The sequence below is a fragment of the Xyrauchen texanus genome, chromosome 6 (assembly GCF_025860055.1).
Source record: "Xyrauchen texanus isolate HMW12.3.18 chromosome 6, RBS_HiC_50CHRs, whole genome shotgun sequence".
Lineage (NCBI taxonomy): Eukaryota > Metazoa > Chordata > Actinopteri > Cypriniformes > Catostomidae > Xyrauchen > Xyrauchen texanus.
Window position 1 is genome coordinate 15288556 of NC_068281.1, and position 18532 is coordinate 15307087.

General features: G+C 39.3%; 1 protein-coding gene across 4 annotated transcripts in view; it reads left to right on the top strand.

Moving 5' to 3' along the window:
• The window catches only part of LOC127644671 (guanine nucleotide-binding protein G(I)/G(S)/G(O) subunit gamma-7-like), a 50046-nt gene extending 38868 nt beyond the window's left edge, over window positions 1-11178 (top strand). For all 4 annotated transcript variants that reach the window (XM_052127977.1, XM_052127976.1, XM_052127980.1 and 1 more), the window contains exons 3-4: window positions 4132-4247; window positions 7344-11178. In XM_052127977.1, coding sequence (XP_051983937.1) covers window positions 4173-4247; window positions 7344-7469 — 201 coding nt within the window. In that variant the 5' untranslated portion in view covers window positions 4132-4172 and the 3' untranslated portion in view covers window positions 7470-11178. The remainder of the gene's footprint in view (window positions 1-4131; window positions 4248-7343) is intronic.
• Window positions 11179-18532: the final 7354 nt, after the last annotated feature.

An 18532-nucleotide genomic window follows, 5' to 3' on the forward strand; every position in this document is an offset into this window, starting at 1 on the left:
AGTAAGTTAAATAGTAAAGTAACTAGCATATTAATTGCAACAGTTGATACTGTAATTCGCACAGTTGGAGTAGTTTTATTCAATTCAATTTGTAAATGAATAAACAAATGAGGTTCAGTTACAGCAGCCTGCTTGGAGCATACTTGGCACACACAACGGCACTATGTATCCAAATTTTGTGCCTTTCAGCAAAAGTTTTCCTATGAGGGTTTTCTTTAAAAAAAAAATGAAGATATGGTTGGAAAAAACTATGCAGAGAGACATTGCCCTTTTTGAGAACTGTATGTTTGAATGAATATCCCAATGTATTCTTGATTGATGCAATTATACATGCAGGACTGCTGTGCCTTTTCCTGGAATGCAACACCCCGAATCATGAATGAGACCGTGTTTGCCATGAGAAGACAATGTCCAGGCACTAAGCAACTTGTTCAGCACTATGGCCTTTCTAGGAAAGACCTGGAAAGAGAGGGGTGCAGCATAGGTTTGGGAGTGTGTAGAAAAAGGGAGGGGGGCCGTATAAGGAGTGTGTTTGTCTCGAGAAAGATCGAAACTTTTCACTGCCTCCAGTGTTTCCTTGGTTTGTGTGGTTACTTTGATACTCCCCTCTCTGGGGGCGTCCTGTTATTAAAATTTACATCTTGGTGTAAGTGGTTTTTAAAATGACCTTTTAGGTTGTTGGGGTATTGTTTTGATTGTGTATTTAAGGTTTGTGTTGTGCAAACCGCTGTTTATACATGAAACCTAGATGACTTCACACTGCTACCTTAGGCAAGGGTTTCAAAGCAATATTGTCAAGTTGTCAACACTACAACAGATTCTCAGCAGAAGGTGTGCCGACGGCATTATGTTCATGACTATTTTTGAGCTGACTGGTCAACAAACTATGTTGATTTGTTATTGACAGTTGGACTGTATTTGACACAGTGTCTTGAACACAGCACTTGTGGACAGATGCTTAAAAACAGCACAAGACATGACAATCGCGTTAACATGTATAATTTGTACGACTCATGGCTGTACTCTTGATGCAATATGTTTACCAATGTTAATGGACTGGCCCCATTCACTTCCATTGTAAGTGCCAAACTGTAACCACAAGTTTTGCTTTTATTTTTTTTAGGGATGTACCGATACTGGTATCTGTATCGAGTCCGATACTGGGCTCATGTACTGGCACTCATACTCATAAAAATGCTCAGAGACCAAAAACCGATACATCTGACATTTTGAATGTCATTATGTAAATATTCAGCCCAAAAATTAAAGTCACGTTATGTCCTAGTGAGATTATTTAATCACAAAAGCTGCCAATTAATGAGATAAATATATAGTTTGTATGTAATTCAAATGTGAGCACTTGTGAATGTGGAGAGAGTGTTGTGCTAACGCTGTCTGCTCTCATACCTTTTTAAAAGCTCCTCCTTGCCTTATACAGGGAAAACACTGCCATGAGCATCGCAAGCTCTGTTTGTAACGGATGATAGTAAACAGAGTGCAAATTCACATTGTAGTATGGCACATACAGAATACTTATTTGTGATTTAATTATCTCTTTCAGTCACATAGCGACCGGCTTTTCCAGAATGGGAAGTTGCCGTCATAACATCAGAACTCCTTGGTCAAAACAATACAGAAACACTTCAAAATAAAAGCTCTGTCAAAATGAAAAGTAAATTTGTAGGAAAAACGTATGACAGAAATATATCACTACTGTAAAGTTATATAATATTTACTGTACTACTACTACAATTTGAAACAAATAATAATATATTATAATTGTAATATATCTCAATCGTGCACCTATAACTTTTAATCCCTCACGCTTTTATTTTGACATTCTGAACTCTCCAGGAAGTCCTGTAAGTGTGTCTGTTTGTAGACAAGTTCACAGTAGTTTAATTCACTTCTTATTCAAATTCTGGTTAAAAAATAAATAAATAAATAAAAAATCACCTCCAGTGCTGTTCTAAATGCATATAAGTGAACCGAACTATTGAGCATCTACATCTGACATGTTGTTCGCGAGTAGCGCTCAAATGTTGCGCACCGCTGTGAAGGCTAAAAATGGCCTCGAATGTGTGTAAACAGATCAGCACCATTCACTGACGTACTGGAGCTGCGTGTGCATTTTATATATTTACTTAGAAAGCACAGCCTTTTGTGTTTCACAGAGCTATCGCACGTCTTCAAGTGACTTTGAATAAAATGCACGAGTCATATTTACTGCTTTAATGGTGTTTTTATGGTTTTATGGAGCTTGACTTTAACGAACATGACTAACACACAGTATCAGATTTGGATCGGGCTCGTCAGACCGATACCCGATCCGTTTAAAAACATCAGTATCGGAGACAATACCAATCCAAGTATCGTATCGGTGCATCCCTAATTGAAATAAGTGTTGATATGGAATTAAAAAAAAACAAAAAAAGGGCGAGTACCAAAAATGAAGTATCGATACTCGTACTAGTTCTCAAAAAATGGCATCAGAACATCCCTATTTATTTGTATTTTATTTAATTAACAAGAAACAAGTCAAAATTATTTTCTGTGGTAATCAACATTATGGCACAAATGCTGTTGATTGACCTTAACTTGTATTGAACAGAGAACATCCCTTTATAGATGCAACTTTTCTGGAAAGGTTTTATTATGCAATCTGTCTAAAACCAAAAGTAAACTTCGACCAGACGCGAATGCTTCGCATCTGTGTACAGGACACATAACGCAAATTTCGTCATCAGCAGAGTGTTCGAGCACTGAGTGTGTGCGGCATGATTTTTCTATCCGCACGTACTCTGAATGTGCAGAATGCATATGTGCCTGGAATTATTTGCCCTAATTAGTAGGTCCACAAAGTGGCAACACTCACCACTGAACCATTGCTATAAAGAAGAAGTGTTAGAAGAAGATGCAATCACTGCTAAACATCAGAAGACGAAGGTAGAAACAACAACAGTGGATGTGCACGTCAAGAACGCAAGTGAGGTCAGGAGATACCTGCATTTGTCTGAAGGAATATGGAGACATTTTTGTGGGTCTAAACTCTTGAAGATAAATAGTCCAGTATCACATAGCAGTTGTAGGGCATCAAATGGAGTATACTTTGAAAGGTTAGAGTTCAACTGTATGCAGATACTAAGCGTTTCCAGCAAAACCGAAGTAAACGGCTAAACTGCTAAATTACAGCATGCTAATTAAAACATTGTTGCTTAAAATACCAAAACAAGTAATAAAAATCTAGATGAAATAGTCAACCTCACTTATTGGTTGTTGGACGACTAACCATCATGATCCATCCCTATTCTGAACTGTTTTGCACACACTAAGGTTTTTAGTTGTTTAGAACAAAAGTCGTAGTAGTCTTAAAAAAAAAAGGGGGAAGATAAGTTGGTGTACTTGCCCTCAGACGATAGCAGCACCTGTTTTCGTTTGTACTGTTTGTCTGATTGATGCTTCTCCTGAACTGGGTGGTCTGGAAGTAAAGTCTCTGGGTGGTTGTGTGGTCAGCAGGGTTGGGAGGGTTACTTTTGAAATGTATTCCACTACAGATTACAGAATACATTCTGTAAAATATAATTTGTAACTCATTCTGTTAGATTACTCAAGGTCAGTAATGTATTCTAAATACTTTGGATTACTTCTTCAGCACTGGTAGATTTTATTTCACTTGTTTTGACTATAAAAACTCTGCCAGTACAGTAAGACAAAATACACATGTTACAAATACAATATCTAAATACCAGGGATTTAAATTGTAACTGTAGCAGGATATAGTTTATTTAGTATTACATGTTTTCCTGTTACTCCCCAGCCCTGGTGGCCAGCACTGTCTGACAGCCATCCTGATATTTACCAAGCTAAATCATATTAGAGGCTGGACTTTCTCAAGTTATTGAGAGACATGTCCTGTTGCTCAGATATTACACATTTCTTTTATTAATCTCAGCTGTCCTTGCACGTGCTCTTTCAAAGCTTTGTTAAAGTGCTCTAAAAATGCTGTGAATTTGAAAGCGGCTACCACAAGTAGTATTTTATCTTATACATCCATCACATGCATTGTCCATAAGCAATATGTGCTTTAAATTATGTCCACGTTTCAACCTTGTTGCATCTTCTTTGTTGTAGAATTTTCTCCTTTTACGTGACACGATAACCGATGGCAGAGAATGTCTAATAACATAGCCCAGGCCAGGAAGTTGGTGGAGCAGCTGAGGATTGAAGCAGGCTTTGAACGCATTAAGGTACAAAAACTTTTTACTCAAACAGGCATAAGTCTTTTGCATTATTCTGTGCCATATGTGGACTATGAAGTGGTAGCAATTTTTTTCTTCTTCTATTAAATAAGTAGTGGATAATTTACAGTCATAATCACAAAATTAGCACTTTCAGGATGGCCAGGTCTTGTTTCACTCATGAAGGGGTTTGTTTTGCAACAATGATGAGCTCACTGTACAATGTTCATTGTTTTTACTCACCCAATAAATACAAATTTGACATGAAATATTGATTTTAGTTGAATTAAGAAATTCATTTATGTAAGAAAGCAAGAAAACAAGAAGCCTCCTGTTACATATTGTATATAATTTGAGTGTTGCATTTTATGCATGGCCTATTATAATATGCATACATGTAATACCATACTAATGTATTTACACCTTTTGCTATGATGCAACATTTCAAAGCCATTATTATAAGCATTAATATACCGAGTCAAATGCTTTTATGATACATTTTAATTTTACTACTGAAAAAGGATCAATGGAAAGGAGGAGGTGAGAACCGGCTTGTCAATATAAATAATAGTTTAATATAAAACTTAAACAAAAGACAAACACACACATATGACGGACATGTCCGTAAACTATCTCTCTCTCTCTCCCGCACGATCCTCTGCATTCGACCTTTATCCCTCTCAGGAGGCTTGATTAGCCTAATACAGGACCGGGTGTGTAGGATCACTACCCGGCCCCGCCCTCCACCCTGCCACAACTACATACATGTAAAGCGGTTAATGGGCAAGGTGGAGACGAGAACTGGCTTGGCAATATAAATAATAGTTTTAATAATAAACTGAACGAAAAACACACAAACATAAACGCAGAGCAGCTCAATGTCATTCTCTCGAACCATCATCACCTGCCTTTTATCCCTTACGCGCGCCCATCAGGCAGATTGGGGACCGGGCGTGCGTTGTTCCAGTCTGGCCCCGCCCTCCTCTGCACTACAATACATTTTAAAGTGGAAGGGACAATGAAAATTTTAGCTGAACTTTAGCTTCTTAGCATTTACTTTGCCGAGTTTATATGGTATTTTTTTTTCCACTTAGTTTAAGATCAAAAAAATAATTTGCAGACCCCTGCATTATCACTGCAGACCCCCTAGATGTCACGGATCCCATGTTGAAGACCTCTGTCTTGCCATTATCTCACAACTTTTTCCATTCTCAAATCACACTCTCGTCTACAGATGTCTGCAATGCACTGAGCAGGATCAGCGTGCACAAGGCTGCAGGACCAGACAACATCCCTGGTCGCGTACTCAGAGCATGTGCGGAGCAGCTCGCTGGGGTTTTTTACAGACATTTTCAACCTGTCTCTTGCCCAAGCAGCTGTACCAACATGCTTTAAATGCACTTCCATTGTGCCAGTGCCAAAACACTCCAGCCCGAAGTGCCTTAACGACTACCGCCCTGTAGCACTCACACCCATCGTAATGAAGTGCTTTGAGCGGCTGGTCCTGGCACACCTAAAAGACTCTCTACCATCCACATTGGACTCACATCAGTTTGCCTACCAGTAGCAATAGGAGCACAGAGGATGCAGTTTCCATGGCACTGCACTCTGTGCTCACACATCTGGACAAAAAGAACACCTATGCACGCATGCTGTTTGTTGACTTCAGCTCAGCATTCAATACTGTCATCCCAACTAAGCTAATAGCCAAACTTGGAGACCTGGGCATCAACACCTCCATGTGCAACTGGATTTTGGACTTTTGACCAACAGACCTCAGAATGTTCGATCTGGCTTCACCTGCTCCACGTCCATCACACTCAACACTGGTGTACCACAGGGCTGTGTGCTAAGCCCGTTCTCTACTCCCTCTTCACCTCCGACTGCAAACCTGTGTACGAATCTAATTCCATCATCAAGTTTGCGGATCTACACTACGGTGATTGGTCTCATCAGCAACAACGATGAGACTGCCTATAGGGAGGAGATCAAGCACCTGGCCACATGGTGCACTGAAAATAACCAGCTCCTCAACACCACCAAAACGAAGGAGCTCATCGTGGACTTCAGAAAAGAGCCAAGAGGCATACACGACACCATCCACATCAATGGAATGGCTGTTGAGCGTGTCTCTAGTTTCAAGTTCTTGGGAACCCACATATCGGTGGACATGTCCTGGACAACCAACACCTCCTGCCTGGTCAAGAAGGCTCACCAGCGCCTCTTCTTCCTGAGGACACTGAGGAAGAATCAGCTTTCCTCGACTATCCTGGTGAACTTCTATCGCTGTGCAATAGAAAGCATCCTGACCAACTGTGCTACAGTGTGGTATGGGAGCTGTTCTGTTGCAGAACGCAAGGCACTGCAGCTGGTGGTGAAACCGCCCAGCGCATCACTGGGACTCAACTACCTGCCATCGAGCACATCCAGAGGAAACGCTGTCTGCACCGAGCTCGCAGCATCCTTAAGGACTCCTCTCACCCAGCCCACAGACTGTTTTCTCTCCTGCCCTCTGGCAGGCGTTTCAGGTGCCTCCAGACCAGGACCAGCAGACTAAAGAACAGCTTTTTCCCCAGAGCTGTCTCTTTACTGAACTCTAACCCTCACTGATCCCACTCCCCTCATATACTGATAAACTCTCCTCTCCCTCCTCATACCTCATACACTTTGTTATTTGCACTGCTATAATGTTCATTTGCACTGCTGACTATATTATAGTAACAACTGTTTACATATGCATCTTGCACTAATTATCTGACTGGAATATCATTTGCACTGCCGACTGTTTATTTACAGTACCAATTGTTTACATATACATTTGCAAAACCGTACTTTAACTGTAATATGCAATTACTTTCCACTGCACTTTTACTCGGATAGTTTTTGTCCAATTTAATTTGTACTAATAGTATTTATTGCACTTCTGGTTAGACCCAAACTGCATTTCGTTGCCTTGTACCCGTACTTGTGTAATGACAATAAAGTTGAATCTAATCTAATCTAAAAATTCTCCTTTAAAGAAAAAAATTGATATATATTTATAACTGTAATCGTTCACCTAACTTTATCACCATGCTTTCATTGTCTTCTTTCTCTGTTTCTCAGGTGTCGAAGGCTGCTGCGGACCTCATGAGTTACTGCGAGCAGCATGCATGCAGCGACCCTCTGCTGGTGGGGGTTCCCACCTCGGAGAACCCTTTCAAAGACAAGAAGCCTTGCATCATTCTATAGCTACTCTCTCTAGCCCAGCCCTCCCAGTCCCACTTTAACCAGTGCCCATCCCCAGTCAGTGGGCTATTTCAGTCCAACACTTCTTTTGACCTGGAATCCACAGTATTCTCCAGAAATAAATGCCACACTCTCTCTTAGTACAAAACTAAAGGGGGCAATATCTGTATACCTAGCGTCATGTAGCCCTGCATTGAGCTTGTCTATATGAATGAATCTATACATGTGTGCACTGTCTACATTCATGTATATAGACTCACTTAAGAGGAGGTGGCAGATTTGGGATTTGTAAAGTATTTCATAATGATTACACAGTGCTTAAGTGACTAAGAGATACTCCAGCATGTTTTTCAGTGAAGTGGATGACCTTATTACCACATAGGTGATGGTAGAGATTGAAGAAAGACAGTCATGCTTATGCTGACTGACTAGCTGGTTTGCCCAGTTACACTGTGGTAAATGGTTGTTCAGTATTAACCCTGCATAGTTGTGTTAGATCTGCAAGCTAAAGGTTCGTTTAGATTTCTATGGCCAAAATTGAATCCAGGTATGCTTATCTTTATCAAAACAGCACATTTCATGTTTTACAAAGGATTCAAGACATTAACCAGAGTTGCCAATATTTGTACTTTTTTTTTTTTCCTTCCAGTCCGTTTGTGAGCAGTTGTTTTTCTTTTCATTGATAAAAACACATTAGGCTTGATGCTTTCTTTTTCTAGTCTTTATACTGTATTTCAGAATCTTCAGACACTTAAGTTATAAAGGAATAATTTTATATAATGCTGAAAATATTAACCTGATACCTCCTTCTCAGCCCGTTTTAATGTGCAGATCTAAACCGATATTAAAGCCGAAGTTGTATTTGGAATATTAACTTAAATATGTTTGGATGCAACATTTATAGTAAAATATCTTGAAATCAGACCAGGATACTGCATTACCTTTCAGTATCAATATACATTAAAGATCCTGATGGCAGAGGCTTTGTCCTACCCCATAAGTTTAGTGATTTTAAAAACAATGTCTGAGCCCCTGCATATCACAGGCCAATCTTCTTCTCTGAAGCCAAACTTGATTGTAAAATCCATACAGAAGGAAAAAAAAATGTATAAACTTTCTTTTGGATATGTTCAGAAGTGTTAATTTGAGAATAGCTATTTGGATTTGTTTGTTCCAATTTCTTCTTTCTATGGAAACATGAAATCTGGTCTTTGAGTACGATAATGTACAGTGTTTGATGACTAAAATCGCATTCATTTTTTTGTGGATGTTTTATCTTTTTGTAATCTTTGTTTAATATTTCTGTTTCCTCCATCATTCATATTTAACCATCCAGTTTGTCCTCTTTAAGGCTAGGCAAAGAATTGAACTTGAGAAGGATGGCTCTGGTGCTTGTACAGTACATGGGAGAGCAAATTGCTTACCTGCTCCCTTTTTGGGAATGTGGATTGGATTGTTGACACTGTAAACACGATGCCCACACGATGACGACGTAAGGTGCTCAAGGTATTGTTTTCAGGTGGTAGTACCTGTTTGATGCATTAAAGCACGTTGTATGAGGTGGTCTATGTTGATAAGTCTTGTTAGTGGCTCTATATGAAGGGCAGGATGTTCAGTGTTATGCGACAGGCCACAGGGTTTGGCTCTGCCTGGGCAGTCACATGCAGAATGGCAAGATGAGGGGCAAGGTCAAGCCACAACTCTGAATGTTCTATATGCATCCAGCACATGATCTACGATCACTGGCCAATAAGTGTCTTGTGCGCCACCACTCGTGACTGAAGTCGTTGGTCTCTAAACAGTCACAATAGAATTGCCCCACTGTCCTTCTTTAAATGGCGAAAATAACATGTTGGTGCAGAAAATCGAGTCTTGAGAATGCTGTCGTAGTGTAAGGGGGACAGAGGGGGCCTGTGCTCCCTGCAGCCCATAGGATGCTGTCATCAGCTCCCGTATTATGGATGACTAAGATGAGTGGAGAGGTCACAAGATGGTTACGAGTCATCCAGCAGACCAGAGAACAACAGAATCACACTTCTCCCTGCTTGTGCTGCTCCCCTCCAGTGAGCCAGCAGTGGACAGAGCAGCCTTGGTGACATCACTTCCTGTCATATTTGAGCTGATCAGAGTAACACATCCAAGCATGTTTGGAGCAACAGCCTTAAAGCGATAGTTCTCACAAAATGAGAATTCTGTCATCATTTCCTCACTGATATTTTGTTCCAAAAAATTACGAATTTCCTTCTTGCGTAAAATGCAAAAGGAGATATTAGGCAGAATGGTGGCCTCAGTTGCCATTCAATTTGATTGCATATTTCTCCCATACAATGAAAGTGAAAGGTGACAGACAAACATTTTGCTTAATGTCTTTTTGTTGTGTTACATGGCAGAAAGTAAGTAATACAGGTTTGAAACAACATTAGGCACTGTTGTGCAGAATGCCAGCCTCAGTCACCATTTACTTCCATCGCATCTTGTTTCCAAATAATGAAAGTGAATGGTGACTGAAGCTAACATTCTGCCTAAGATATCCTTTTCTGTTCCACTCTTGAAATAAATTAATATTGGTTTGGAAAACGTGAAGGTGAATAAATGATGACAGAACATACATGTTTGGTTAAACTAGCCATTAGTTAGTTAGTTTTATCAGAATAGGTATATGGGCTTTGTGGTAAATGAGAGAGACGATGCTTGAAGTGTCTGTTTTCTGTACAGTTGCATTTCAAAATAACTTGACCGATTGGATACTTTGGGGAAAAAATATACTGTATTATGTAATGAAGGGTTGTAATGTAATCTCTTGAAGTATTACATTAGCTCACTGACTTCTCCACTGCTAACAGCATTATTACAAGGGAAAGACACTTAGATCAGGAGTCCACATAGGGAAAAGCTATTCTGGAGAAGTGCATTAATTCACTGCAGATGTGCAGTAAGTATGATGAGGTTTGTCAGTGCTAAGATAAAGGTAGCACTAAACAAACTGTCAAACACAGGTGTGAGGATTTGTGAGGCAGCAGTCAAACTATTAAACTCATTGTACCACGTTTGATGGTATTACACTGGAGCACGCACTGTGAAAGTCTGCTTATTAGAAATTAGTTCTCCACCTTCTTGACTCACAGTGTGTCAGGATGCACTTTGCTCCAAAATATTGTTTTTAACCTTTAGTTTGCTTTCACCACCCTAGGTTAACAATTCCACTTGCTTAGATTTTAAAACCCTGCAATCATTCCATTAAGCAAATGGCTTTCTTTGTTGGGAAACCTGTTGTATGCAACTGTTAGGACAAGGGAATGCGTCCATTCCTAATTTGTGTTGCACACAGCAAGAACACTTAAGGTGCTGAGGAGGCCATAATACCTTAACCTTACTTCCTAGATCCAAAACGTAATTCGTCTTCACACACCATCAAGCTCTTTCTTGACCATGAGAGGTGAGATTTAGGCTTTGTGTGGGTAATCTCTTTAGCCGAGTCCTTAGCCAGTAGAATCCAATCTCAGCCTGTCCCATTACTTTGTGTTTTTTCCTGTGAATGCATATGTATCTTTCTGCCTTGATTATGAAGAAATATATCTATTTTTTGTAATTGTTCTTCTCGGATGTGCCATAAATCATGTTTTCTTGCACACTGTTAATATTTTGTGGATATTGCTGTTTAAAAAAAAAATATGAAATCGAAAAAGTAGATGAAATAAAGACAAAATGTTACTCTGCATTGGTGGGACTGACTGATGTATCTTCCACACACAGTAGGCAAGGCATGGCAAGTTTATTTATATAGAACATTTTATAAGTAATGGTAATTTTGAAGTGCATGTAGATATGATAAAATAGTTTTTCATTTAAATAATTAAAAATAAAACTAATAAATAGAAAGGTGTACACTTAAAATGCAGTGCAATTAATATGGTGCAGTACAGGTAAACATGTTTTCAACATACAATTTCTTGACCGTGAAATGGTAACGGTACATTTTATGAAAACAGACAAATGGGCATGAAAATACACTGGCCATTACCTAAACAATTATTAAATATGTTGTGCAGCTTTTGGGAAATTGCGTCCCATGTCTAGTAAGCAGTGAGGGACAACCACTGTAATATTACATGTCCTGATCAAAGGTCACCCTATTCCATTATGTCACTGCAGTAATGTTATTTATGAGCCATGTGTTTTTGCAGTTACACTGCAAGAATTTTGAGATACAATATAGGAAGCATGATCTGTGGTATTTTGTACCTAAACCATGCAGTTGCAAACGCATTAAGGGCACATGCTATTCATCTCAACAGAATCAACCTTTTGGAATGGATTAGCTCCCACAGTATTTAATGCTATGGATTTTTGATTTGGCAACACTTACAATAGAGCTTTATATGTTAAAATTAGTTAACACTGTAGTTAACAAGAACTAACAATGAATAATTCTTGTGCAGCATTTATTCATCTTGGTTACTGTTATTTCTACAAATGCTAATGCAATTGTAACATTAAAAGTTGAATATGTTAACATTAATGCATTATAAACTAACAGTTAACAATAATTTTTGCAGTATTTATCTTAGTTTGTTATTACTGCATATATAATGAATTTCTAACATTAAAAGTTGTTTTTGTTTACATTATTATTGCATTTTTTAACCAACAATGGAAAATACTATTACAGCATTTATTAATCTTGGTTACTGGTAATTTCTAGTATACTAAATGTTGTATACATTAATATTAGTTAAGGCATTATAAACTAACAATGAACAATACATTCACAGCATAAATTAATCTTGTTGACTAGTACTTGTACATATACTAATGACATTTTTAATTAAAATTTCTATACGTTAACATTAGTTAATGCAATACTATCAAAACAAACACTACTTTTACAGCATTTATTCATCTTGTTTACTATTATTTTTAAATTTACTTACAAATTTTTAACTTTAAAAGTTGTATGTGTTAGCATCAGTTAATGCATTATAAACTTGCAATGAACTTTCTGCATACTAAAGCAAGTATGTGCTAACAATAATGCAATATAAACTTTATGTTTATAATTTAACATGAACCAGGATGAATAAATACTGTAAAAATATATTGTTTTTTAGTGCATGATACCTAATGCATTTAAAAAAAGAATGCTAATGTGCAGAACCTTATTGTATAGTGTTACCACTGAGTGTTAGACTTTGCTCAAATATTCATAATATGACAAACATGCAAATCTGCACTTTTGGGCACAAGATCCTGAAGGTAGTGTTTATACTTTTCTACTGCACAAAGAGGAGATAAAAGAGGATCAACAGTGCAAAAGTGAGATTGGAACAGTCTGTCTGAGTATCAGGTGCTATATATATATATATATATATATATATATATATATATATATATATATATATGTATATGGAACGAATTAGCCACCCAGCAGCCGGCAGATGGTAAACAACCTGGAGCAGCACGTGAGAGAGTGTGGTGATATTCTCGTAGTATTCTGCCCTGACATGTGAGTATGGTTGGAGTGGAGTCCGAGAGTGTGTCAAATACACATTAGAATAAAGTGCTGGGTAGGGCGTATACACAGCTCTACTGCTCTTTTCAGTAGTAGACAACATAGCTCAGGGTGGTACATGGAGATTATAAAGTGTGTGTGTGTGCAGATAACAAACAGTATAGAAAGAGAAAATGTGTATCACAGCATTTGACTTTTGTTTCATGTTTCAGCTTTGTCTTGATCTGTATTTAAAAGCTCAAAGTGCAAACATGCAGCAGGGTGGGGTGGAAAATACAAGGGGTATTATGGGGGACAGACCGAGTGTTTTCGTGGTTGAAAAATGACAGTGGCCACTCTGTCAGCTGTTGTTGTTTTGCACGCTGCAAAGGTGTTGGTTTTGCTTGGACTGAGTCAGTATCATTAACCCAAAGTTGCACAGCAATACTTAATGTCTTAAGGGATTAGGACTGATCCATGAGCATGTGCAAGTGCATGTATCTTTGCATTTGTTTATTACAACAAGTGCGCTGCAGATGCTGTAAAAATTGCCTCTTGGAGTGTTCGACCAAAACTAAGTTTCAGACAAGCAGGGGATTGCATAACTTCACTGACAGTTCATAATTTATCAAACAAATATGTTGTCTGAATATAACAAAAACATACAGTGCGCTACCAAACTATTTAGATTTTCCAGCCAAATGTGGATTATAAAATAGTTTGATTTCCTTTTCTCTGAATTTGAGCACAGTTGTGCCATACCTGTCGCTTTTTGATGCCAAGGACATCCAAATACCCTGTAAATGTACATGCATTTTTTGTTTAAAAACCCATTTAAACTGTGTGAGAAAATTAATGCAGCAAGTTGTTTGCAAAATTAAATTACCTGCTATCATATGGACATTTTTGTAAAGCCAAAAGATGTAAAGACAATAATAACACTTAGTTGCAGACTGAAGATCCTGTTTCTTTCACTGCCAATGTTCCACAATGTTGCAAGGCAACATTACTCAAAAGGTTACCATGTGTATCATCAGAATAAAGAGTGTTGATGATTCATACTTTCTTTACAACAAACAGAATATACAGTATGTGTGAGTGCCTGCTCGAAATACAAGGATAAGAGTACAGTTGAACAGCATGCCTAAATCAGTTTATCAAGCACATCTTGGCCTTCTGCATGATTTTAACACTGGCAGGAGTTTGAATGGCCTTGCATCACCTAATCAGGCTTCCACAGTACACACAGTTATTGACCTATCAGTTGATCAAAGTAGACCTTCCCAGAGCTTGTTAACTGCCCCACACAAGCTTGAAGTTGGGGTGGGAGGAGAGGCAGAGAGGGAAGGAGAGATATGTTGCTTGATTTCTGTCATGCCACGTTCTACTTCCACCTACAGTTTCTTTTGAAGGACATGTTATGAATATTTTACATTGTAAGATTTGACACTCCCAATGAAATCCATTTAGTCTCATGACAAAAATGCACTCTTGGCAACCATGGCTGTTCTGCTGCAGCTCATCAAGAAGGACTGCTATCCTCTACGTTGTTACAGCTTTAACCACTGTAAAGGAAGGGCAAAGGTAGACGTTGGAAGAAAAAGCTTTGGAATTTATATTTGCTCTGTTTCCACACAAGTTAAACTTGCCATCAGCTATGTTTCACACACTCAGATTGATTGGTTGGTATTTTACTTTCAGTGAATGTTTTTTTTTTATATTTATATATATTTTGAAAGTGAATGGTGACTGAGACTAGAAGTTTGAAAACATTTCTAGTAATTATTTCAGTGAAAATTTCCCACAAGGACATTATATATAATGCTGAAATATAATGCCTTCTTTTTCTATTTCATAGCTTATAAAGTCCTGCGTGGATTCTTATTTCAGTGTAGTTACAGTTTTCAGTGTCATAAGTATTTAGATCGTTAGTTCTGTACAGCAGTACCGCCACTCTCTAAATGCAAAGAATGCAGCCTACGTAGGGCACCAACTCCGGTCGTGGAACACTCACTGTGTATGAAACCGCCCCCATCCACTATATAGTGCACTATTTCGAGTTTTTGCTATTTTGAAGGAGTGTCTGAATTCTGAGTGAACCACTCGTTCCCTACTTTTGTTCACTCATTCTTAGTTGGAGTTGGAGCTGTGACTTTAATCTTGAAATATCAGCTTGTCTTTGTGTTAAAAGAAGGCACTGCATGACAAAACTATTCTTTTGTCACTGTGTGGAGCACAGAGAGTGTTTCACTTTGAAGAGTTTGATGCTGCTGCACTGATGACTTGAGTGACAGTTTCATCACTCAAGTGGGAGTGTCTCATCATGCGCATCTGTGAACTTCTGCTCACGTAAAAGTCCCATTCAATAATCTCTCAATAAATTACACATTAATTCAAATTAAACCCAGTAATGTAATGACAGTAACGCCACACAAATTATTAAAAATTTACTTGAGTGAGACTAAAAAGTACCCAGTTTTAAACCTACTCTAAAAGTAAATTTTTCCTCAAAATGTTACTCAAGTAAATGTGACGAGTTACTACCCACCTCTGATCCTCCCCTGCAAACTGATTTTGTCCTTTATATACAGATTTTCTCCTAATCCTGTCCTTATACCTATGGATAAGCAAATTGCCTTACTGTACTTTACCTTGACTGTGGTCAACAGGGTCTTAATTGGATTATAAATGTGCTCCTATGGGCAAAAGATCTGTTAAATGGCATAATTTATGGATGGACAAATTTTCTTTAAATGTTTCCAGTGTTATTTGTCACAATTGCATTTTTACTAGTAATAATTCCAATTACAGAGCTCTGTAATTTAATTTTTATGATAAAAAAGCAATAATAGAGCTCTGTATTCAGAATGTTCACTAGTAGAAAATATATTGTTGCAATCTCTCATTGAAATATTACTAGTAAAAATTTAATTACAAAGGATTGCAAAGGGAGTGTCACACAGATGGGAAGGACGAAACGAGGGATTGTGGATCCAAATGCAGAAATTATTTATTTATGCTACTCAGCAGATGGAGAAATAAAGACGAAAAATAAAACACTTGAGATAAAGGAAACCAAACGTGACTGCAGTAGGTAACTTGTGAACTCACAACCGTATAAACAAGAACCAACAAAGAACAAGAGAAACATGAGGGTAAAACTACACACGGATTAATGGGATAAACTAGACACAGCTGAAAACAACAAGGAAGGGAACCAGGAAGCCAGACATGTTGAAGGGAAAGATACATTTCAAAATAAGTGTCCACGGAGAATGTCAACATAAAAGTCTCTGCAAACATAAAGACGATGACAACGGATGATGATGACAAAGGGTTCACACTGTGACAGAAACCCCATCCCCCAAAGGGACAACTCCTTGCGCCCAAAGATGAATGGGAAGGCAGACAGGGACAAGCAGACAGGAAGGATCCAAAGGATGATTAAGAGGCCAAGGAAGAGTTGGCGGAAGATCAGGAGGCCAGGGAGGTGACCACAGGGCAGAGACTGGGTCAGGAGGCCTTAGAGGTGGCCACAGGGCAGGGTCCGGGTCAGGAGGCCTGGGAGGCAGCCACAGGGCCAGGACAGGGTCAGGAGCCTGGGAGGCAGCCACCAGGTATGGACAGGGTCAAGGGGGGGAGCCACAGTTGGTTCGGGCAGAGCCACAGGCGAAGCAGGGAATTGAGTTCCAGGAGGAGGGTTTGAAGGTGGAGCAGTCGGAGCCGTAGTGGAATCAGGGAATTGAGACTCAGGAGGAGGAGTTGTAGGTGGAGTGGGCAGAACTATTGGAGGAGGAGTCTCAAATGGAATGGGCAGAGCTGCTGGAAGAATGGATCGGAACGGACCGCTGGGGGAGGAATCTCTGGGAGTGCGGAAGTGACCGCTGGGTAAGGAGTCTCTGGGAGAGTGGACGTGACCGCTGGGTAAGGAGTCTCTGGGAGGGTGGAGATGTGGAAGACTTTGAGGGTGGAGCTGTGGAAGACTATGAGGGCAGGGTTAACGTGGTAAGGAGAGCTGGCATTGACTGAGAAACGGCCTCTGTGGCCGGGAGTGCTGGCAGTGCCTGGGAAACAGCCTCCGTGGTCATGGACACTGGCAGTGAGGAGGGAACAACCTCCATGGTCGTGAGCACTGGCAGTGACTGGGGAACAACCTCTGTGGTCATGAGCACTGGCTGTGACTGGGGAATGACCTCTGTGGTCATGAGCATGGGCAGTGATATAGGAACGTCCTAGTAGCTGTGAACACTGGCAGTGACTTGGGAGTAGGAGCCCTTCTTCTCCTCTTCCAGATGGCCATGAGCACAGCTGTGGGAGGCTCAGAAGGCGGAGCCAGGGAAGGCTTGAAGGGACGGAGCCATGGGAGGCTCAAAGGAAGTCTCCAGGATCACCAAGGCTGGGGAGAAAGAGGTCTCTGCTGAAGGGAGCTCGGAGACCACTGGAGCAATAGGATTCACACTGTGACAGGGAGAATTTTGCTTAAATCTCATGACACTCAGATTTTTATCATACAAAAAGGATCTTAATAATCTTAGAAAAGAGTTTAAGAAGAGAATGCATTTACATGCGCACCAATACGCTGATAAACCAATAAAAATAAAACAAACTTAAAAAAAAAAACAACACAAGAAAGACGCATTTACATAAGACTTAAGAAATCATCAGGTTGTTCTATGCTTTTGATGTCAAAACATAAACAGGCATGTGCATGTGCATGTGCAAAACACATTGGATAAGATGGTAGGCATGGTTTTCCTACAAAGTAAAATTGGGATAATGGGCAAATATCTATCAATAGTTTTTTGTTTAAACCGTTAATGAACTTGCCCTGACCAAGGAAAGCCATTTAAGGCATTTCTATAATAACACATGTAATTGGTGGAAGGACATGCATGTACATGTGCTTAATAATGTCACAAATTGTGCTCAGATTTGGCAAGATACTAGTAAAAATTCAAGACCAAATGATATGGACTATCAACATTAAATTATATAGCTCAAGTCAAAATGTAAAGACAAAGTTGATACTAAATCATATTACTCCATTCTTACATTTACATTTATGCATTTGGAAGATGCTTTTATCCAAAGCAACTTACAATGCACTTATTATAGGGACAATCCCCCAGAGCAACCTGGAGTTAAGGGCCTTGCTCAAGGGCCCAACAGTGGCATCTTGGTGGTGCTGGGGCTTGAACCCTTGACCTTCTGGTCAGTAACCCTGAGCCTCAACCACTGAGCCACCACTGCCACCACAAGTCGTGAAAGAGCAACCTTCAGCAATCAAATTTACTACTGGGCCATGCTAACCATCTCCGAGGGTTGTGGGAATTTGTGTCATTATGTGTCATTATGCTAATATACAATAATCAACACTCATTTGCACTGTAATCTAGCTGCCCTCAAAGGGCACCTTCATAACATCTGAAATAAATAAATATGGTTTAAATAAGGAAACATGTTCACTCCAATATGTACGGTCTAAAATGAACAGCCTTACAAGGTAGTTCTTCTGAAGCCCTTGACAGCATTACAACACATCCCGAAACAGATACAGTTCACAGGTAAAGAATGCCCA